The 25213-nt window shown below is 36.6% G+C and overlaps 1 protein-coding gene across 1 annotated transcript; it reads right to left on the reverse strand.

Annotated features, from left to right (window-relative positions):
• Window positions 1-23369: 23369 nt before the first annotated feature.
• LOC149141528 (uncharacterized) lies at window positions 23370-24107 on the reverse strand. Its single transcript, XM_089451260.1, has one exon. It carries the CDS (start codon window positions 24105-24107, stop codon window positions 23370-23372), a length of 738 nt encoding a protein of 245 aa, XP_089307386.1.
• Between the last annotated feature and the right edge of the window lie 1106 nt (window positions 24108-25213).

The following is a 25213-nucleotide window of genomic DNA, read 5'->3' on the forward strand; positions in this document are numbered from 1 at the left end:
GTAACAAGTCTCCTTCTTGCTACATATGCCTCACTAATCTTCTCTCCTTTCAGCTCAGTCTTTTAGCATTTCTGTGGTTCTTTTCTCTCGAACCAATTGAGCACTCCTTGCTCTAGGTTGCTGCAATCTTCTCACCCTCTTATGTTGCTACCTTCAAGATCTCTGCATGGTCTTGTTCTACATTTCTCCTACACTTTGAATGAATTTTTCTCTATTTCTTGCATCTATAAATTCTGTTGCACTTTATCCCTATGTTCCTACTGCTTGTCAAATTAAAATTTGATCTCCTCTTCCTTGCATACACATCTTAAAACATAAATCTTTTCTAAATTTCTCAAAGACCTTTTACACAAAATTTCCTTATTTTTCTCTGATACCAAATGATGTAGGGAAATGTCGACAATACCCACATTATGCAAATAAAATTGCATGTCAATGGTTCGAGGCCTTAATCACCTGATCCGTGCTGAAAACCTTCCTAACCAAAGGTTTAAGGCTTCTTAATTAAGTTTTATGCGGAAATGTTTCATTGACTATTCAATAGTCTGACCCTCAATTAACCTTTGAGTGGAACTCTACTCAACCTCATAAACTTTAGTTAATCTATACCCCGCGCATATTAACCAAACCCCACTCTTTAACTTTGGTTATATTCAACTTAACCCGTGAAACCTTTATCCACTTTATTTCTATTATAATTCTCATATAATAGAAATACTCCATAAAGCATACGTAAACATTACCTTTCAACCAATCCACAACGTTGGCACATTTATCGATGCTCATTTTATCGTGTTCAACCTCCACCATTGATTTCACTCCACCAGATCAATGGTTGTTGCACAATTCCCATTCATCCTCCAGAACTCAAACAAACTTAAACTCCTGATCATAATTCGTCGAGTCTGCTCTTTCCCAAGCCTTATCGGCTTCAATCTCCGCCATTGATCTTACCATTCAATCTGATGGTTGTTGGTTCACCCGAACAACAAAACTAATCAGTGATCCTCCACCATTGATCAAAACCTATTTGATCCAACAGTTAACAGCAATATCAGACAGACCACTTGCATGAGGATTACCCACCTGATAAAGTGGTTTTCTCTCTCCTTTGCTGTGTTATGTGTCGACTGATAAATGGAATCGGGTGAGCACCCCAAATTACCACTTACCACTTTTTCTTCACTTGATAGACAGCTTCCCACTTACTCAAACTACTCTTCTCCTCCATTATTACACAAGATGATTGGCGCGCGATGACCGTTAGATATAAGAGGCCATCAAATCTATGGTTTGCGAGACTTCAACTAGCACATGGATTAAAAATGACCTAAGTCCCGAAATCAACTGTGACCTAAGAGTTTGAACATGAGATCGACGGCTAGGAGTGAGTGCGGGGCTTCAGCCACAATCAAGAAATTTATACACTCCTAACCCTGCAGTTGTTAATCACCATCGATCTAATTTATCTATCAATCTGACAATCCAAATCTATTCCTCTATCATTCTTCTTTTGCCATTAATATCTCTCGATCTAAATGATTCGATAGCTACCTCTATGCTTGTTCGCTTATGATGGAATTTCGTTATAACACAGAGTTATCTCTGCCATACTCTGTCCTTCACAATTTCATTTTCACATGCATATCTTATGCAAAAACACTTCATTTATAAATAATTATAATTTAATCATTCATGTAATCTACACAGGTTCGAAAATGAATTTCTATATTCGTAAATAAGTATTTGCACAGCTTCTTCTCTCAGGCTTGATCTCCAATATTAGTGGCCTTTGTTTGACAATCTGCCCATAGGCTTACAGTCAATCTCTTCACACTCTAAATCCCTAACTAACTAACCAGCTAAACCCTGACTATGCCTTTTAGGCTTACAATTATACAAAAGGATTCTACAACCAATTCCTCATTTAGATCCATGAAATTCTCAACAAAATCTTAAACTTTCTTCCTTATCTCTAAGGATCCTCTTTAATCCACAAAATCATGAACTAACTCCTAATCTAAGTTTTACAACTAATTCTCAAATCTCTCAATCTCTCAACTATCATGATTCTCTCATGTTCTCCTACATTCAAGAAAATTTACAAATATGCCTCGCTATACTTAATTAAATCCCTATTCTAGCTTATCTCATTAAAATCACTGAAAACCTTAATAATTATATTAATTCAACACTTAGGAAACCAACTTCCTTAAAATACAAGACCCCCTATGTCTACTAAAATACAATTATTTTTCTTGAGCTGAATGCTCCTGCATCAATGTGGCACAAGATTTGAAAAAGCTATGCTATAATTGAGAGGCAATTTCACTAGTATAACCTTCCCCATAATTGTTCAAATGGTTCCCAATTCTATGGTATTTATAGTATCTAGCAATAGTTATCTCCATATTGGTCTATTGGTAGACTTTGATTCTAGTGTGGGTTTCCCTTGCTTGGAAGAAACATGGGTAGTCCTTTGGGGATCCTGAAATCCTTCAAGTGTATAGAGCCTTTGGGTTGGGCCCTCTAATTTGTGTACTTCCATCCTAACATAAATCCTCATGGTTTCTTGTGCCATTTACCCTTGAAATTTCATGTTCTATGGATCTATATAGTTATCAAAGAAAAACACACATGTATCCATGAAATTTTGAAAGAGTGACTTTATGTGGGTTAATCAATAAATAATTAATTGTTGTTAATAAACAACATTACGGTGGATGATTACTAACCTTAGGAACATTATTTTTACTTGACTTTTGGCAATAATTAGTGCATTTGTACTGACCATTTTTTTGTTTGTAATACTATGCTTTATTATAGGCATGATAGCCTACCTCTCAACATAATGTTTCTTTTTATACATGGAATAATTATGTGAAATGATGGAATTTTTTTTTAAATGTTGATTCATAATGATGATACTCAATTCCATTAGAACCAAAAGATAGACTACACTCTTTCTACTAGCCTAATGGCTCTCTATTAATCCCATGTAACTCCCTCGAAACACATCCCCATGTTGATATTTATTTCAATAGATAATAGTAAAGGAACTTTGGAAAATAATAAAATAATATTGTTTTTTCTTTTGCCCCAGTTGAGATCCCTAATCTCCCCTTACATTCCTCTCTTGTGGAATCATATCCCTCCACATTATTTTCATTCCTTTTTGGAGATGATGTGTTTTAATTAATAGTTTTAGATATAAAGTAATTACATTGCTTTGATCTCAACCTCTTGTTTGAATATCAAGTTTTTCACATATACATTTGAATTATAGTTCTTGCAATCAAAGTTGGGGTGTTAATATGACTAATGAGCTTGAGTATCACAACAATAATGTTGAGACTCCTAAGTCTTCCAACTTTAATTATCAATGTGGGCCTCATACAAAATTAAGAGGTGGCATCGCTATATGTGCAGTAGGTCAAGTTCTACTCATAAGAAATGGACCACATCAAGGCATACAAATACCACTCTTTCAACTAGATCAAGGAAGGAAATTTCATGAAAAGAGAGAGTTCTACTCTCATTGTAGGAATGGAAATATATTCTACCTGCAAAACTGAAAATGTTATTCATCCAAATGTCAAGACTAACTCTAGTTGTAGAAAGGTAAAGATTGTGTTAATTGGAGAAACAAGAAATACTAACCTACGTGCAAAATGCAAACCCTATGCTACTTGAATAAATATAAATCTTTAGTTTAATTACATAATGTAAAAAAGTTGCTTTGAAGAGGAAACTAATCTATCATCAACAATGCTTGTAACTGAAACCCTAAGAAAGCATGAATTCGAGAATCAAGACTAGTCTACATTGCATTGACAAATCACCCATTTTATCAATGTTTTGAAAGAAACCTATCTTGTGTGAGAGAGTTCATACAAATTTCATAAGAATAGCACCATTACTATTCAAATCTGGAAATTTGTCCTCTAACCCTAATTGCAAAATTATACTTGTAGTGAAAACATGGTAGGTCTAAAATTCTCTTTAGTCCTCCCCAATAATGAGTTTAGAGTGTAGCGATTATTATTCAAGCCTAAGAGACAAAAATATAGATTTTAGAGAAATTATGGTCAATTTTGGTCAATTGTACATGATGTTATAGGACAGTTGCATGATTGCTACACAATGCTACAAGATTTCCCTGTTTTGCTACATGATTGGATCTCTTAGCATCTTGACGGTGGAAAAAGTGCTATGAAGGTGAGAAAGTGTAGATAAGGGTGTATGAGGGTTCTATCAAGCCTTTTCCAATCCTAATACCTCTGAGAGGTGCATCTTACACAAAATAAAATGCTTGCGATGTCCTTCAATGTCGTTTCACTCATTGAGTTTTGAGGTCAATGTGAGATGAAAAGGAAGAGTTTGATGATGATAAGAGAGATATAGGATGAGTATTCCAATCATGAAATCAAATGATAGTACCTATAGGCCAATAATAAATCCCTTTTTGTACTTGTAGAAATGCCAAACTAAGGATCAAATTGCAGCAAAATGAACTTGACAAGAAAGAATGAGTTGAACTTTATGAAATAATCCATGAATGGATGAGTTGAATTTTATTTCAATAAGAGTCCGTCTATCTTGCAATATGCATCTCACCTACATACATGAAATCTTGAATAAGAGGTGATTTAACTCCAAGATATGTAGAAACAAAGTATGTAAGAGAGCAATTATCTAAAGAATAACAATATGTAAAGGAAAATTGTAACACTCTCCTCCCACATCTACCAACGTAACCGACCAGTCAAGGTAAACATGTGATGAGAGGCTACAATGATATGATTCAACCTCCTAGGTGACCTTAAGGAAATGGAATCGATGGAAACACATCAAACATAGCTTCCACATCAGCAACAACACTCCTAAGAGCCATTCCAACCACTCAAGTATCATGCCCCTCAGTCCCACTCAGTTTTTAAGATATTAAACCTATTGAAGCTCCCATGTTATGGGCATGAGAGTGCCCAAAGAGCTTTGGATTCTCCCACAAGCCTGCATGCCTGCATCCAAGGACTATTTCCAGCAAGCATGTGTGAGAGTCCATGAAATTTAAGGCACTTTTCAAGCCCATAATTCTCAGCACTGCCCAAAACTTGCTCTAACTTCCATAATACATTAAAAACATGATGACAAGACTAATAAACGAAAAACTAACTCTAGGACTATGCCTTAACATCCCCAACGGTGCTAACATTTTGTCAAACACTTGGAACCAATACAATCTACAGGTCTAGGATAAAAGACAACATGAATGACTGAAAAATATTATGAGACATGACAAGAAGGGTGACCACCTTCTCCCTTAAACTATTATGACATCTATTAGTTCCTTCATCCATCATTTTAACAAGTACATGTAAATAAATGAAATAACCATGACATGAACGAGTCAATTAACTATTCTTATAACCAGCATAAAACCATGAAAATAACAGTGAGATATCAACCATTAAATCCACATATGAGTAAGTACAAAAGCAAGAGAACTTATCCTTTATTAAAGATAGGCAAATTCGACAAGGTTCAAGACTTCCAGATACCACCAGACTGTAGACATGGCTAAACCAAATATTTTTTGCATCCAATCACCCATGTGGCATATTCCAAGCATGAACGTGGGATCTCATAAACACATCAATCGAAACAATCCAGGGTTTCGAGACGCCAACCACCTCAACCCATCAAACAATGATTCCACCTCATGTTCAGACATCACAAGAACCATCACGAGATTGGTCTCTACCCAAGCCTTCCAAGGCTCTAGAGCGTTTGTTCCAACCAAGGCTCTAGGACTTGTAACTCAACCCATAACTTATACTTGGCTCCAGAGCGTTTGTCCAACCAAGGCTCGAGGACTAGTAACTCAAACCACCAAGGGCTACAGAGTGTTTGTCAAACCAAGGATCCATGACTAGTAAATCAACCTAAGTTGTTACAGGGCTCCATAACATTTGTCCAAACAAGGCTCGAGGAACAAGTAACTCAACCCAAGCTAAGGAAACATGAGAACCAACTAGAAAAATAAAGAAATGAACCCACATTGTTATATATGAAATAGAAAGAAGACAAATGCAGAAGGAAAGGTGGAGAAATACAAAGCTCGACTCATAGCAAAAGGTTATTCCTTGGTGTCACGAATTGATTTTGGTGATATTTTTTCCTATTGCCAAGGTAGCTTCTATTAGATTACTTTTATTTGTTTCTGCTGCTTTTGATTTTGAGGTAGAATAGATGGATGTGAAGACAACATTTCTTCACAGGGATCTAGAAGAAGAGATCTACATGAAGCAACCTGAAGGCTTTGCGGTGAAGGGTAAGAAAGAACTAGTATGCAAGTTAAAAAAGTCTCTCTATGGGTTAAAATAGTCACCAAGGATGTGGTATCAAAAATTTGATACATTTATATCGGGACTTGGCTTCACCAGAAGCAAAGCAGATCAATGTGTGTATTTTAAATTAATTGGTGACCGTGTTATTTATCTAGTCTTGTATGCGGATGATATGTCGATGGTTGGAAATGACAAAGAAATTATCTAGGATTTGAAGACCCAATTGTCCTCCAAATTCGACATGAAAGATCTTGGTGCTACAGACTATATTTTGGGCCTGGAAATTAAAAGAGAACAGGAAAAGAGGAAGCTTTGGTTAAACCAGAGGAAGTATGTCAAGACAATATTGCAGAGGTTTAATATGTAGGATAGTAAACTGGTGAAGGTTCCTATTCCTATTGGTGTAAAGTTATCTATTGAACAATTTCACAAGACACAAGAAGAGGAAGAGGACATGTCCCGTGTTCCATATGCAACTGCAGTCGGTAGCCTGATGTATGCGATGGTCTATACTAGACCATACATTACACATGTAGCGAGAGTATTAAGCAGGTTTATGTCAAAACCAGGAAAGGAGCATTGGACAGCAGTGAAGCGGGTTTTCAGGTATTTGCATGGCACTAGTGATTATGGTTTGTGCTACCAAGGAAGACTAGGATTGGACAGAGTTTTGGATATCCATGGCTTTGTTGATTCAGTCTGGGCTAGAGATCTGGATCAGAGAATATCTACAAATGGGTATGTGTTTAACCTATTTGGAGGTGTAGTCAGCTCGATGACTAAGAAACAATCTGTAGTGGCATTATCAACTGTAGAGGAAAAATACATGGCAGCCACTCATGCAAGCAAGGAAGTATTTTGGTTGCAAAGATTGTGTTCAAGTATGGGGTTAGTACATGGAGCTATAAGGATATACTGTGACATCCAAAGTGCAATTTTCTTAGCAAACAACCCTGCTTATCATTCAAAGACAAAGCACATTGATGTTCAGTATCACTTTTTGAGGGATATGATAGAAGACAAAAAGGTGTTGCTCGCAAAGGTGGACACTTTGAAGAATACTATAGATGCATTGACAAAATATGTGAGCTCTGAGAAGTTCTCTTAGTGTAGAGAAATGATGGGAATTTCAGGGCCGGATAAATGACTATGCTCTCCTGTGGCCCACTTTGGAAAGAAAAAACAAGTGGGAGAATGTTTTGTTGTGTTATATCCTTTCTATGACTAGCTCACATAGTTTATGGGGTGGTTAGAGGGGAGGCGGAGCCCCCCCTTCATTGCACCAACTGCCCAACAAGGGGGTCACAGGGGGTTTGAGGGGAGCAGTTAGCCCCCCTCAACGAGGTCTAGTGTAGCAACCCGGGGAAAACAAAATGGACCCTATATTAGGTTGGGCAGACCTCCCTATGGTTTTTGGCATGATTTTTGCACATGGTTTTGGACGTAATGGTTTTGGAAATGATGGTATTGGATGCGATGGTTTTGGACACGATGTTTTTGGATGTGATTGTAACATGGAAAGGAACATAATGAAAAATCAATATGGGAGTCCCCATTTTGGAATACAGGGGAAAATCTCTGTGTATATGTGTTTTATGTGTTATGCATGCGCATTGTTTATTTTCTGTGTTTTAGAATTCGTATGCAGGTAATTTTTGTACAGGGTTAAAACCTATAGTATCATCCCTTACCTATACCTACTCGTCCTTGGGAAATAATTTCAATGGACTTTGTGGGAGTTTTACTGATAACTAGGAAGGGACATGACTACATGTTCGTGGTAGTTGACAGGTTCAACAAGATGTGTGTTGTAATGACGCATAAAAAGACCATCAGCACACAAGAAGCAACGAACTTGTTATTTGGACAAGTGTGGATAAACTTTGGGATAGCAAGGAGCATCACCTTATACAGGGATACAATATTTCTCAATGCATTGTGGACTACATTGTGGGAGAATATGAACACGAAGTTGAAGAGATCTACAACATTCCATCCATCGACAAATGAGCAGACAGAAGTAGTCAACAGGAATTTTGGGCAGCTTCTAAGGGATTACAACCAGAATCATTTAAAGACCCGGGATGAAAATATGGTATATATACAACATTCTTATAATAGAGCAGTCCACACTTCTATAGGAAAGTCGCCATTTGAAACTTGTTTTGGATATTTTCCACCTTCACCTTTCGATATTGCATATGAGCAGTAAGGGGGAGTGAAGGAAGTCCTTATAGGAGATGCTTTGAGGGCTAAAAATTTTATAGAGAAGATCAAGAAAATCCATATACAAGTAAAAGAAACACTTTAGAAGTCACATGAGAAGTATAAGGTTAGACATGATTAGCAAAGAAGAGAAATCATGCAAGGTGGGAGACAGAGTATCACTACAGTTGAACAAGGAGAGGTTGCACGGGCTTGGTAAGAAAATTAGGGCTCTCAGATATGGTCCCTTTGAGATACTGGGAAACGTGGGTGATAACGCCTATCGACTAAGTTTACCACCATATATGCGCATTTACTGAGTTGTAAATGTAGATAATTTGAAACTCTATGAGCCTTCCATGCTAGATAAGGAATAGGAAGAGGTCCTACATTGTGTGGAGGATTTGGCACTAGATGATCAAGCAGAGTTGACAACTGATATAGTTTTCAATAGAGGTTGAGAAAAAAAAGACAGAGACAATATGACCTTTGGCAGATTGGGTTGAAGGGACAACTTCCACACAAAGCTAAATGGTACACGAGAGAGTAGGTGGAGGAAAAATTTCCTCACCCCACCAAGTAAATCTCTTGGGGATGAAAAGCCTCCCAAAATGGGAGGGTGTGATCTGAATTGGATCATTATATTATTTTCCATCCATCTCAATGCATTTGGAGTGAAAAACATGGAGGAATAAGCTCATGGGACTGTTTTTACGAGCGGGACCCAGTTTGGCAGAATGAGGTCTCAAACCTTCTAGGAGCATTCTGAGGCATCAAATGACATTTTTTGGGGCTAAATATTTGATTCTTAACCACCACACATTCTCATGTTGTTCTACATAGAGAAATATTTCCAACAGTGCAAGAATCACATCAATCGGAGTCCGTATACAAAACTTATGTCGCTCAGAAGTTGACCTTTGTGTTTTCACGCCTATAGTTGAGGAGGATGCTCTGTGAGCCCCCATTATTCATGGAAAAGGGGCTAGCCACATGTTGTTGATGTAGAATACTCTAGAAGAGAATATTTTGTAACTCTAGTTAAGAGTTGATGTAGTCAAACTTAGCCACTAGTAGGTTATCGGGCTATGTTATAACCGAGACACTAGGAGGAGGAGGCATTTCATTCTTTCGAGAGATTTTTATTCCATATTTTAGCAAAGATAGCAAGCAGAGATAGGAGGTAGAGCACACAAAGAGGATTTGTACACTGTAGTAGTCCACGAGCCACAAACATTACTTCTTCGTATGTGCAGCCATATATCCAGAAAGGGAAAGAGAGCAAAGCGACCTCACTTTCGAGCAGTGTTCTCTCCAAAAAAGGTTTCTGAGAGAGCATATCTTTTGTCTTATGTGTGGTGAGCTTATTTTTTCGTTCTTTTATTATCTGCATAATGTACTTTTACATGCATGCGCTAATTACATTAAGATCTATAGATCTAGAAATTAAATAAAAATGTAGTAGTGTAGAATCTCATATTTCTAATATAATATTATGAGATTAGTTGTGACGAATTTTCAAGTGGAATATCCATGAAAATTTAAAGATGAGGAAACCTCACTACTAGGCCTCATGTCTTTAAGTGCTCAAAAGAAAATTCACAAATCAATACTATCATGTAATGTCATCCTTCCATTCCTCCCTCTAAGACTCATCATTTGCTAAGTAAAATACACTTCATCAAGTCTAGTTTCCTTTGATGGGTACTCATGCTTCTTCCTCTACTAGTGGGTACTTGTGAAGCCTCCTCCAATACTCATGCCCATTTCTTCGTCAAGAGTCATAAAATCCTCACAAAATGATTAACTTTCTAGCACAAAGCCTCTTCCTCTAGTGTGCACTTATTGAGCTCATATTCCAATTCTCTCTAACTACCAAAAAACGCTTTCTCTATGGCCCCTCTTGAAAAAGGATTGAGTATATTGTGAATCACTAGTGAATAGAACCCTATAGTGGTAGCCAACCTTAGTGAAGGGCTTTGAACTTATGTGGATTTCTTTTGAAAAATATCTCCTCCCAAAATTTTAGAGGCATTGATTTGATATCTTACTCATGTTGATTTGGGGTAGCATTGGATGTGCTCTAGTCATGAAATTTGGTGGTGAGGTTGGGGCACATAAGATCTCCAATATCTAGAAAGGGTTTGGGTAGATTCTAAACATATCACAAGATATTAAAATAATTAATATTTTTAATGGAGTCCCTAAGTCTAAACTTAGGGAAAATAAAATATTAATGTGTATTAATATGAATCTGTGTTAGAATGGTCCAAAAGACATGGATCAATCGAGATCTAATCTTAGCCATTGATTAGGTACTTAATCTCGGCCGTTGAGATGTCAACAGAAAAAATATAAGATGAGGCTTGAGGGGAACTTGGAGAACAAACTGAGAGAGATGAGTGAGTTCAATTTCTCAAGCGGGGGTTGTTGAGAAATTGAACAATTGGTTTGGAGGGCTGTGAGGAGACAACAAGTATGGAACAGAGAGATGGGAGATCAACATAGAAGAGGCAAACACAGAGCGAGAGGAAGCCACGCAGAGGTAGCAGAGACTGCGCAGAGCCAGGATGGCCTGCGTCATCCACGCAGAGGCTATAGGAGTGACCCAAGAGCCGAGATAGGCTACAAAGAGCTTTAGTAGACTGGTGCAAAGGGTTTTACACTAACGCAAAGAGTTTCAGGCTGACACAGAGGGTTTCAAGTTGTAGCAGAGGTCAGAAGGGCCTATGCTAGGTTTAGAAAGGTGTTGGAAGTTTGTCTATCTGTGGGTAAGCCACTTTCACACCGTGTTGTACAAGAAAGTTACTGAATAATAATATCTTCCCTTACTGCCACAGTTTTCCCACATTGGATTTTTCCGGGGACATTAGTCCAAAATAACTATGTCAATGTGTGCATATGTTTTTTTTTGTATTACAGTGTGATATCTGCAGCAGTATTTATTTTAATGTTTGTTCAAGTAATTTCATAAATAACTTATGATGAAATAAGTAGGAAAAGAAAATCAGTTGTTGCACTGATAGAATTTTCACATGGTATCAGACCCAGTAATAAGAGTTGTAGCTCAGATGCACTGTTGGGAGAAAGGACCAACAACAGCACAGATGCAGAGAGAGTCTAAGTGCGGATGCACTGTTGGGAGAAAGGACTAGTAGCAGCACGGATGTAGAGGGAGTTGTCATACACATGCAGCAGTGGTAGTAGCAGAGTCATGGGTAGTAGTGTAGAGGATGTTGAGGAGGAAGGCCTAGCATCATCACAGGTATCGATGTCGGATGATGAGAGTAATACTCATTGAGGAGTATTGCTAGAGCACTGTCCTCGCTAAGAGGGAGTGTTTACTTGGGGTAGCATCAGATGTGCTCTAGCAACGAAATTTGGTGGAGAGGTTGGGGCACATAAGATATGCAATACCCAGAAATGGTTTGGGTACATTCTAAATAGATGAGGAGATATTAAAATAATTAATATTTTTAATGGAGTCCCTAAGTCTAAACTAAGGGAAAATGAAATATTAATGTGTATTAATATGAATCTATCATAGAATGGTCCAAAATACATGGATCAAGTGAGATCTAATCTTAGCTGTTGATTAGGGACTTAATCTTGGTCATTGAGATGTCAACAAAAAAATATAAGAGGAGGCTTGAGGGGCACTTGGAGAACATACTAAAGGACACGAGTGAGTTCAATTTCTGGAGCAGGGTTTGGTGAGAAATTGAATGAGTGGTCTCGAGAGCAGTCACGAGTTAGCAAGTACGGAAGAGAGAGATGGGAGATCAGCATAGAAGAGCGAGACACAGAGCCAGAGGAAGCCACGTGGAGGCAACAGAGACCATGCAGAGCTACATGGGCCTACATCATCCACGTAGAGGCTGAAAAAGTGACGCAGAAGCTCAGAGAGGCTGCACAAAGCTTTAGAAGACTAACCTAGAGGGTTTCAGGCTAACATAGAGGGTTTGAGGCTCACACAAAGGGTTTCACGCTGACGTAGAGGGTTGTAGGCTATAATAAAGCTGAGAAGGGTCTACAATCAGTTTAGAAAAATGCTAGAAGTTTGTCTATGTGTGGGTAAGCGAGTTTGGCACCCTATTGTACAAGAAAATTATTGAATAATAAAATCCTCCCTTGCTACACCGGTTTTCCCACGTTGGGTTTTTCCAAGGACATTAGTCTAAAATAACTGTGTCAATGTGTGAATATGTTTTTTTTTGTACTACGGTGTGATATCTGCAACAATATTTATTTGAATGTTTACTCAAGTAATTTCATAAATAACTTATGATGAAATAAGTAGGAAAAGAAAATGAGTTGATGTAGTGATAGAATTTTCACATGGTATGACCAAGTAATGGGAGTTGTAGTGCAAATGCATTGTTGGGGGAAAGGACCAATAGCAACACAAATGCAGAAGGAGTTGCAGTGAAGATGCAGTGTTGGGAAAAAGGATCAAGAGGAGCACAGATGTAGAGGGAGTTGTTGTACAGATGCAGTAGTGGCAATAGAAGAGTCATGGGCATCACTATAGGAGGGAGTAGTGCAGAGGATGTTGGGTAGGAAGGGTAGGAAGGCCCAGCATCAGCACAAGTACCGATGTCGGATGATCAGAGTAATACTCAGTGAGGAGTATTGCTAGAGAAAAGTCCTCGCTAAGAGGGAGTGTTGATTTGGGGTAGCATCGAATGTGCTCTAGCCACAAAATTTGGTTGAGAGGTTGGGGCACATAAGATCTCCAATACTGAGAATGCGTTTGGGCATATTCTAAAGAGATGAGGAGATATTGAAATAATTAATATTTTTAATGGAGTTCCTAAGTCTAAACATAGGGAAAATAAACTATTAATGTGTATTAATATGAATGTGTTAGAATGGTCCAAAAGACATGGATCAAGCGAGATCTAATATTAGCCATTGGTTAGGGACTTAATCTCGACCATTGAGATGTCAACATAAAAAGTATAAGAGGAGGCTTGAGGGGAACTTGGAGAACATACTAAGGGAGACCATTGAGTTCAATTTCTAGTGAGGGAGACCATTGAGTTCAATTTCTGGAGCGGGGTTTGCTGAGAAATTGAACCAGTGGTCTCGAGAGTAGTGAGGAGGCAGCAAGTACGGAACAGAGAGACGGGACGCAGAAGAGGGAGACGCGGAGTGAGAGGAAGCCACCGAGAGGTAGCACAAACTACGCAGAGTGAGAAGGGCCTGCATCATCCACACATAGGCTACACGAGTGACGTAGAAGCCGAGCGAGGTGAGAGATTAACTAGACTAACCTAGAGGATTTTAGGGTGACGTAGAGGGTTTGAGGGTAGTGCAGATGGTTTCACCCTCACATAGATGGTTTTAGGCTATAGCATAGGTCAGAATGGCCTACGCTAGATTTAGAAAACTGCTAGAAGTTTGTCTATCTATGGGTAAGCCACTTTAGCACCATGTTGTACAAGAAAATTGCTGAATAATAAAATCCTCCCTTCGTGCACCAATTTTCCCACATTAGTTTTTTACGGGGACATTAGTCCAAAATAACTATGTCAATGCATGCATATGTTTGTTTTGATATTTGCACGAGTATTTATTTCAATGTTTGTTGAAGTAATTTCATAAATAACTTATGATGAAATAAGTAGGAAAAGAAAATCAGTTGCTGAAGTAATAGAATTTTCACACTTGAGAGTGGAATAGCCTATTCTAAAAAAACCTTTAAAACTCCTATATATTCTAGAAGTTGAAAACATCCCTTTTCAAAAAGAAGGCCCTTTCATGGATAAAAAACCTTTAAAACTCATAACTCTTAGAGAAGTTGAAAACCTCCCTTTTCAAATCACTTTGTGTGCGCTAGGTCACGCAAATAAAATATGATAATTTATTTAAATGTAAAATTAATTTAATTTAATTTAATTATTTATGAATATTTCAATATACTACAATCTTACATAAAATAAATAAAATATGTTATAATTTTTAACATTCAAGTTGTTTTTTAATCAATTATTACATATTTGTAAACCATCTTCTATATAAAACTTGTGTTTCCAAAATTTTCTATTAATCAAAATTTCTAAAATTATTTTTAGCCTTCTTCTTAAGATGTCTTTTTATTTTCCAATTATTGTTTTTGATATAATTTAGTTTTTAAAATGGCAACTTACTTCATAACAATTTTATTAATTAACTTAAAATACAATATTATGTTATATTGAAAAAAATATATTTAAAAATTATTAAAACTCATACATATTATAAATATATATATTTTTTATAAAATATTTTTGAAGAATATGCCCCAAATAAATGGGTTTATGTTGGGACTTAAAACCACCCACATAGCTAGAAAAGTGATTGTTCACTAAACAATTTGAACTCAAATCCATTTATTTTCAAAAATTAAATTAAAATTTTATACTAACAAAATGTGTTTTTACACATGATGGTGTTAATTGTGACCATCATGAAAAGCAGAATTTTAATTTAATGTAAACAATTTTATGAAAAAATTAAATATCCCAAATACAAGTCAACATGGCAAAGAATTTTAAAAACTTGTGCAAAATTCTACCAGTGAAAAATAACTTTACCAACATATATTTAAAAATCCCCCCCCACACACACATATATATATATTATTTTCACATAAATAAAATACAAGAATACAGTGAATGTAAAAATAATTTAGTTTTAATTATTTTAAATAATATAATCATAATTTTTTTTTAATTAAATTCATGAGCACTTTGACATTTTACAATAATTTTCTAGTAAATCACATACTTATAAAGCTTTGTCATTATTAATTAAATGTTTTCAAAACTTTCTTTAAATGATTTTTGATGAAATCAATTTTTTTTAATATATAATGTTTTTATTAAACTAATTCTTTATATTATTGAAATCCTTTTTAACTTCAATTTTGGAGTTTTTACTATTGTTTTTTAAAAGTAATTATTTTAAGAATTATGTGTGAGATATAACATGATAAAAATTAAAGAAAGCAAAAAATGATAATGGTGATGATGATAATCATGGTTAAGTTTGACAAAAATCAATATGATTTATAAGATTCACAAGGATCAATGTACTCTATCATACTTAGATAAATAAAGAATTACCTAAATTCTTTAGTATTTTAAAAAAGATTAAAAATAATTTCAAAATAATGGTAGAAAAAAGAATTATAATAAAAATAATTTCATAATAATTAAAGATGAAAAATTATATAAAAAAATTTAACAATAATTTCATAATTGATCAAATCTAATAAAAAAACTAAATTTATATATCTATATTTCAAAAAAATCAGCACTCCATTAAAACCACTTGAACAATATTTTTTTAAAGAAAAATATCTGTAATTATATTAAAAATAAATAAAACTATATATCCATATTTCAAAAAAATTCCACTCCATTAAAACCACTTGAAATAACAACTCTTTATACTGTTCAAAAACTACTTGAAATAACAGCTCTTTATACTATTCAAAATAACAACCTGAAATTGAAATCCATTTATTTTTATTAAACAACTTTAACTCAAATCCATTTATTTTCAAAAATTAAAATAAAATTTTATACTAACAAAATGTGTTTTTACACATGATGGTATTAATTCCTACCATCATGAAAAACAGAATTTTAAAAACTTCTACAAAATTTTATGAGTGAAAAATAAATTTACCAACCTATGTTTAAAAATCTATATATATATATATATATATATATATATATAAACTAAATTCCGAAAATAATAGAATACAAGAATTTAGTTAATGTAAAAATAATTCAGTGCTAGTTATTTAAAACAATATAATCATAATCTTTTTAATTAAATCTATTACCACTTTAACATTTTACAATTATAGTAAATCACATACTAATAAAGCTTTGTCATGTTATTAAATAAATGTTTTCAAAACTTTCTTTAAATGATTTTTTATCAAATCTATATATCTATCTATCTATATATATATAATGTATTTATTAAACCAAGTCTTTACATTAAAGCCCTTTTAACTTCAATTTTAGAGTTTTTAAGACTGTCTTTTAGAAGTAATTATTTTAAGAATTATCTGTGAGATATAACATGATAAAAATTAAGAAGTAATTATTTTAAGAGTTATTAGTGAGATATAATATGATAAAAATTAAAGAAAGTAAAAAATTATAATGGTGATGATGATGTTTTGACAAAGATCAATATGATTTATAAGATTTAGAAGGATCAATGTACTCTATTAAACTTAAATAAAATAAAGAATTACCTAAATTCTTTAATATTTTAAGCAACAATTAAAAATAATTTCATAATAATTTATATAAAAAAATTTAACTTTATAATTGATCAAATTTAATAAAAATAAATAAAATTATATATCCATATTTCAAAAGAATTCCTCACTCCATCAAAACCACTTGAACAATATTTAATTTAAAGAAAAAATTATGTAATTATATTAAAAACAAATAAAACTATATATCTATATTCCAAAAGAATACCACACTCCATTAAAACTACTTGCTTTATACTGCTTAATATGTCTTTTTATTTTCCAATTATTGTTTTTGATATAATTTATTTTTTTAAATGGAAACTTTTCTTTTTGTAAATTTGGGAGTTCCCACCTATAAGCATTAAACCCCAAAATTTAAATAGGTTTATTGCTATCCATCTAGCATCACTGTTTTGACTGTCAATACTACTCTTCTTAGAAAGCAAATTAAACATGTAAATGCATTTCATCAAAAAGAGATCATTTTGATATCAAAGTGGTTCACTCCTCATCAAAGGGTATTACACGGGATGGTGCCTTGGCGCTCAAATGCTCAATTCTCCACTTCAGGTCTTTAGAGTCTGTTCAATTCTACCTGGGGCCAGGTTATTTCTGTAGGTCTGTATCTCAATTGCCGCTATCTCCATGAGTAGTTCTACCCTCACTCTGTCCTTCTCCTTGTAAAGTGTAGCATATAAAGGTGTCGGGTCCTGGGAGAGCTCCGACTGACCAGAGCCGAAATATTATACAGAGTTTCATAAAAAGGCGTCGGTTCCACAAAGGCTTAGACTGTACGCTCCAATAACCAGATCCGAAATATTATAAATAGCAGTTTGAAGTGGCGTCCAGTCCGCAGACTCATTATATTACAAACCGCCAATAGGAAAGTGCCGATAGGGAACCGCTCGACCAATATCCATATAAAAGGGAGCCTATAGTGCATCGGGTCCGCGGGGTTCATCGCATATTGGAGGCATTATGGTTTCGAGATCCGCGGATAGAGATCATGATCGGGATATCACAAAGGGAAAGGGACATTGTAAGGCCGCAATAGTGTTTAATGTAATTCTTTTAGAATTACAACCGATAGCATAAAGCCGCCAATTGTGTTGTTCCTCTTTAAAAGCCCCGATAGTGTTTTGGCATAATTCTTGTAAAATTAACGTCCTATAGTAAAAAAGCCTTAATTCTATCAATTAACAAGGTTTGTGGGCTGGGAGAAATAAATGAAGCTATCAGTTAATGACTGATATGCAAATAGAAGTAGAAAGGGAAATTGAGGCTCATATAGAAGAACTTACTGCCAAATTGGGAAGATTATCCCTAAAGCCTGCAACCACGCCATCACAATGCATGCATATGTTTGTTTTGATATTTGCACGAGTATTTATTTCAATGTTTGTTGAAGTAATTTCATAAATAACTTATGATGAAATAAGTAGGAAAAGAAAATCAGTTGTTGAAGTAATAGAATTTTCACACTTTGAGAGTGGAATAGCCTATTCCAAAAAAACCTTTAAAACTCCTATATATTCGAGAAGTTGAAAACATCCCTTTTCAAAAAGAAGGCCCTTTCATGGATAAAAAACCTTTAAAATTCCTAACTCTTAGAGAAGTTGAAAACCTCCCTTTTCAAATCACTTTGTGTGCACTAGGTCACCCAAATAAAATATGATAATTTATTTAAATGTAAAATTAATTTAATTTAATTTAATTATTTATGAATATTTCAATATATTACAATCTTACATAAAATAAATAAAATGTGTTATAATTTTTAACATTCAAGTTGGTTTTTTAATCAATTATTATATATTTGTAAATCATCTTATGTATAAAACTTGTGTTTCCAAAATTTTCTATTAATCAAAATTTCTAAAATTATTTTTAGCATTCTTCTTAACATGTCTTTTTATTTTCCAATTATTGTTTTTGATATAATTTAGTTTTTAAAATGGCAACTTACTTCACAACAATTTTATTAATTAATTTAAAATACAATATTATGTTATATTGAAAAAAACATATTTAAAAATTATTAAAACTCATACATATTATAAATATATATATTTTTTATAAAATATTTTTGAAGAATATGCCCCAAATAAATGGGTTTATGTTGGGACTTAAAACCACCCACATAGCTAGAAAAGTGATTGTTCACTAAACAATTTGAACTCAAATCCATTTATTTTCAAAAATTAAATTAAAATTTTATACTACAAAATGTGTTTTTACACATGGTGGTGTTAATTGTGACCATCATGAAAAATAGAATTTTAATTTAATGTAAACAATTTTATGAAAAAAATAAATATCCCAATTACAAGTCAACATGGTAAAGAATTTTAAAAACTTGTGCAAAATTCTACGAGTGAAAAATAACTTTACCAACATATATTTAAAAATCCACACACACACACACATATATATATTATTTTCACATAAATAAAATACAAGAATATAGTGAATGTAAAAATAATTTAGTTTTTATTATTTAAAATAATATAATCATAATTTTTTTTAATTAAATTCATGAGCACTTTGACATTTTACAATAATTTTCTAGTAAATCACATACTTTTTTTTTTAAAATTGGAATATTTCTATATTAAAAAACAGAGTATTTTACAGTAGGCCGCAGCCTTGATAGATCTAGCCAATACCGTGGCTTTTTAGCATACGCATATGACAGAGTTGCATTAGATCAGCATGATTTTGGTTCGATTGGAAACTAAACTCCGGTTTGAGCATGTCTCTGCTGAAACCTGAATGCGCCTGACGCTTGCACTGTCCATTCGGTGGAAGGGAGTGTTCCAGTCTCTCTTCGTGACCAACATTATGTTGCCAGCTATGAGCGTTCTCTAGCTCAAAAGTGGGCCTGTGTGAACAGAGGAGGACCGCCTTCATTGACTTGCGAAGCCCATTTCGAGCCTTAGGGAGAGGAGCTAGACATTGGCGGTAACCAATGGCACCAGTATGTGACCCATTACTTGACATCTTCAACCTTATCCTTCTAGCTTTCCTATCAATGCCTCTCTACCTGGATTGAAAATTCCTGTTGCGCAAGAGCGATGCATTCCTTCTGTAGCTGTTCATCATTTGTATCACTGAGAGGGCCTGAGAAGTTGTAAATCTGCTCATTGACCCCCTGGTTCGCCATTCTGTCTGCCACTTTGTTGGTTGTGCGTCTTATGTGCCTGAAAGTGATGCTTCGGGGAATCCGCAGTCTTTCCTCCATCTGCTCCAATCTGCTGAGTAATCTCCAACTTGTGGCTGTTTTGGAAGCTGGGGAGCCTGCCTGGATTCTGATGACCGCTGCTATTATTATAAGGGAGTCTCCTTCAACCTCAAGAGGATACAAGTTTTCTTGCTCTGCTATGCAGATACCTTTCCAGATTCCTTCTAGCTCTGCTGCATTGTTGGTGTCAATGTCAATATTGCCGTGATAAATGTGTCTGATTGTGCCTATTTCATCTCTGAAGACTCCTCCGTAACCAGCAGGTCCTGGGTTTCCCTTAGCCGCGCCATCAAAGTTTAATTTGAATGAATTGGGAGTAGGGGGAAACCAAAATAGAGGAGAGGCAGAGCTGGATGGGGAACAGGGGTTGATCTAGACCGGAGAGGAAAAGTCCATGTTCCAGGCATTTAAGATAAGGCATTCCTGAGGGAGTTCTGGCAGGTCTGCTAGTTGCCATTGTCTTAATGGCAAAGTCTCTCGGAGATTGTGCTGGAGGAGAAGCCATAGAGTGTCGATAGTCTTGCTGGAGTTGTTGAAGACCCTATTGTTTCTCTCTTTCCATAATATCCAATAAGCGAAGCCTGGGATGAGGTTCCATAGCGAGTTTAACAGAGAGCTTTGAAAGGGATGCCTTGGCCACTTTCTGATGTTTTCTGCAATATCTCCTTATCTTCTGCCAGATCTTCTGTTGCAGTTATCAATTTTCTCCCATAGGAGAGTAGCAAGAGGACAAGTATCCATTAGATGCACAACTGTTTCTGCATTGAGGTTGCAGTTAGGACATCTTGAAGGTCCTATGAAGCCTCGTTTTTGCAGCTTGTCCCATGTGAGAATGCGTTGTTTGCCTAGCAGCCATAAGAAAGTGGAGACCTTGGGCCATATACCCGGTTGCCATACTTGGTCCCAGAGTTTGTCTTTGTTTGCCTGCGTGGGTGTGTAGCATAGATGATGTGCTTCCTTCGTGGTAAACATACCTTTAGGTGTGTGACCCCAGCGAAGCTTGTCCTATTGATCAGATTGCTTGATTTTCCTTTGATTCACCTCCTGCTCTATCTTTGTGTAGGATTCACCTTTGCCAGTTAGCTTGCCAAGTGCTTTCTGATTTCCAGCAGTGAAAATCGTGAGATGTTTTTTGTTGCCAGAATTGATGAACGTTGATAAGATCAGCATGCTGCATATGAGCCTGCCACCTTGGCTTGTAAAAGAGAGACGCTAGTTTTGGGAGTTGCTGCCATGAATCCTCCCAAAATCTAGCTGAGGTACCCGAGTGCACTTCCCAGAAGCTGTGTTCCTGTATGAAGGCATTGTGGAGCTTGGCCGCATTCCAGATCAAGGAACCGGGGGTTGTAGGTCAGATTCTAATAAGATCTTTCCATTGGCATCTAGGTACATATTTTTCTTGCCAAAGACGAGCCCAGGGAGTGTGTGGTTTGGAGAGCCAGTTCCACCATACTCGGGCTCCCATTGTGTTGTTATTTTGGAGGGGATCTTGCAGTCCTAACCCATCGATTGCTTTTGGTTGACACACTTCATTCCAATTTACCAGTGCCCATTTCCTGTTGAGACCAGAGGAGCCCCACAAAAAGTTTCTCTGCAGATTGCGGATGCTTTTAAGAACCCATTTTGGAGTAGCTAAAACAGAAAAGAGATATAGGGGCATTGCCTGGAGAACGGATTTTATGAGGATAAGTCTGCTAGCCATATTGAGCGAGCGAAAATTCCATCAGGAAAGCCTAGATTCCAGCTTGTCTATGAGGGTTCTCCAAGAGGCATTTTTAATAGCTAAGTCCAGGAGAGGAGCTCCCAGATATTTCAAAGGGAGCATTGCAATGGAGTATCCCAAAATTCTTGCTATGTTTATTTGAGTGGAGGCTGGAGTATGAAAGAAGAGAAGTTGGGATTTGGTAGCATTGATAGAGGCACCAGAGGCTTCAAAAAAGAGAGAAAGCAGATCTTTGAAGGCAGAGGCTTCGTGAGATGAAGGGTGTCCGAAGAGCATGGTGTCATCAACAAACTGTTGGTGAGACAAAGGGTGAAGACCATGAAGAGAGATGCCTTTCAGGGTTTGAGAAGAGATAGCTGAGTGGAGAAAATGGCTGAGGCCTTCAACCATTAGAACAAAAAGAAAAGGGGAGAGGGGGTCCCCTTGACGGATTCCACGAGAGGGGTGGAAGGGCTTGGAGGGAGAACCATTGAGCAGGATTGAGAAGCTGGGTGAAGAGATGAGGTTCATAATCCATCTAGTCCATGTTGCATTAAAGCCAAATGCAAGTAACATCTATTGTATATAAGACCAGCTGAGTTTATCAAATGCTTTTGAAAGATCAAGCTTCAAAATCATACCTGGCTTTTTTAGAAGCTTCAGTGAATGAATCACCTCATTTGAGAGAATTATGCCGTCCATTATTTGTCTCCCCTCTACATAGCCAGTCTGCTCCGGCGAGATTAGGAGTGGGAGAAGGGGTTTGAGCCTGTTGGCCAAGACTTTGGAAATAAGTTTGTAAATGATGTTACATAGTGCAATAGGCCTGTATTTGTCAGGCGTGTTTGACTCAGCCCCTTTGGGAATTAACGCTAAGAAGGTGGAGTTAATCGAACGGAGAATCCAATGCATTATCCGTGATTCCTCCACTAATTCCCAAACTTCTGTGCTAATCAACTCCCAAAATTCATGAAAAAAATTTGATGTGAACCCGTCAGGACCTCGTGCTTTGCCATCTTTGATTTGAGCCATAGCCTCTTCCACTTCTTTCATTGAGATGGGTTGAAGCAACTGTTTGTTGTGGTCTTGTGTAATTATTTTAGGGATGAGTTGTGTAATTTTTTTAATAGCCTGATCTCTGCTTTCTGGTTGTTCCTTAAGGATTTCCTGAAAGTGTTCTTGGAATTCCTTTTCCATTTCTTCATGATTTTCTAATTTTCCCCCCTGCATGTTGTTAATGAATGCTATATTATTGTGCATCCTCCTTTGGATAGCGGATCTGTGGAAAAACTTTGTGTTTTTCTCCCCCTCCTTTAGCTAGCGAATGCGAGATTTCTACCGCCACAGAGTTTCAACCTGTTGTCTGCGTGTCTCGATTTCAGTCCAAAAGATCTGCTCCTGGCGCGCTCTATCTTCTGTTCGCCCCTCCATAATAATCTTCTGTTGTAAAGTGCAAATTTGCTGCTCCAATTTTTTTCGCTGCTCAAATATATTGCTGAATTGGGTATGATTCCAATTTTTGAGAACCTGTTTGAGACTTTTCAATTTCTGTTGAAATTGGAACATTTTTGTTCCTTCAGAGGGTTTGAAATTTTTCCATGCCTACTTCACCACTGATTTGAAGTTGGGGTTGGTGAACCAAAACGCCTCAAATCGAAAGGGTCTGTTGCTTTTTGTGCCTGGGCGTGCCCATTGTAGCATAATGGGCCAGTGGTCGGATCCTCTGTGGGGCACAATAGAGGCGTGAAAATCCCCTCCAAGGTGTATGGCATTGTCCGAAATAAGAAAGCGATCCAGTCTTGAGGCGATGTGCTGAGATCCACTGCGTTTATTGGACCAGGTGTAGACTCCATTTGAGGTGTGAATGTCCATAAGGTGATTATTTTGAATAAAATTACGAAAGCCAATACTGTCTCCTTCTAATTTCGTTCTGCCACCGCTTTTTTCTTCCAGGGCTCTGATGATGTTGAAATCGCCCCCTCCAATCCAAAGTGGAAATTGTCTGTTTGAATTCAGAGTCGTGAGAGTATCCAGAAGCGCCAGTTTCTGATTTAATTGTTGCGGGAAGTAGACATTTGAAAGGTGACCATGAATGTCTATTCCTGTGAGATGAAAAGTGGCTTGGATAAAGAAATGAGAAGCGTGGAAATCTGAAAGAGTAAGAAGTTGTGGGTTCCAAATGATCGCTAGTCCCCCCGATGCGCCTGAGGCATCCACAGTGACTGAGCTGCAGCCGGCCCAGATCTTTCTCAGAATCTTTTCTAAGATGGTACTGTTGCTTTTTGTTTCTTGAAGAAAAACTATGGAGGGCTTTTCTTGCTGTATCACATTTTTTAACATTCTATGTTTGGAAGCACTGTTCAATCCTCTTACATTCCAGGAAAGAAGCTTCATGAGGAACTGTGGGGTTGAGATTTGTAGAACTTTGTCAGCTTAGGAAATCTTCCAGATTCCATGAGCAATTCTCCTAGTATGATGGTCCTCTACAGGTCCATTTTGTGCCCTCTTTTTTTTGTTTCTTTTAGGATTTTCTTTCCATCCCATGGGCTTCCTGCTTGTATTCCTAAGCATTTGTTGTGATGCGCTTTGCTGAGAACTCCTTCTAGCCTTTCAATTTCCCATGGAGGGATTGAGTTGTACTCTTTTTGTTTGCAGGCTGTCTCCAGCTTGAGTATGTCTAAACCTTCTAAGCTGATACTCTCTGGATCTTCATCCATTTTTGAGGGCATGTTTTGTTCTTCCCTGAGAGTATTGTCGTGAGTGCTGAGGATTAGAGCCGCTTCCAGATCCATTGAAGAAGATTGTGCTGCATTCTCTGGTTCTAATATCTTATGAGCAGGGGAGATGGGTAGGCTTGAAGGACCTGAGTCAGCTGAAGGAAGAGGAAGCTTGAGGATCCTCGAGGGAGAAGGAAGTTCAGCGTTATCCAAGTATGAAGCTGGAGGATTTTCAGAAGGTTCAGAGGGGTGAGAATTGCAAATATGTTCTGGGAGTCTAGCTTTTTGGAGATATTAGGAGCAGGGGTAGATTTCTTTGCATGACGGCGGCGATTAGGGATTTTGATGAAGCCTTCTAGGTCTGTGATTGGATCATTGACAGGGGGTTTGGGTTGAGGATTGAGGGGACAATCCCTGAAGAGATGGCCATGCTCATGGCACTTCCTACAACGAAAAGGAATGTGATCATAATCTAAAGATTGAATCCACTCAAAGTCGTCATGGAAAAGACTTACCGAGTCTGCAAGATCTTTGGAAAGGTGCATTTGGACACAGATCCGAGCTTAAGAAGTGTATCTGCATGTTTTAGTTTGCTCAGAAGCTTTAATGAAGGTCCCCACGTTGTTGCCTATGTCCCTTAGAGTTTCCTCCTTCCAATATTCTGTAGCGAGGGAATACATTCGTATCTAAACAAGAGCCCAGCTGAAATCCTCCTTGTCTGGATCGAAT

This window comes from Pinus tabuliformis, chromosome X, assembly GCF_031772625.1.
Source record: "Pinus tabuliformis cultivar Carrire ecotype Pingquan chromosome X, CPIR1, whole genome shotgun sequence".
Lineage (NCBI taxonomy): Eukaryota > Viridiplantae > Streptophyta > Pinopsida > Pinales > Pinaceae > Pinus > Pinus tabuliformis.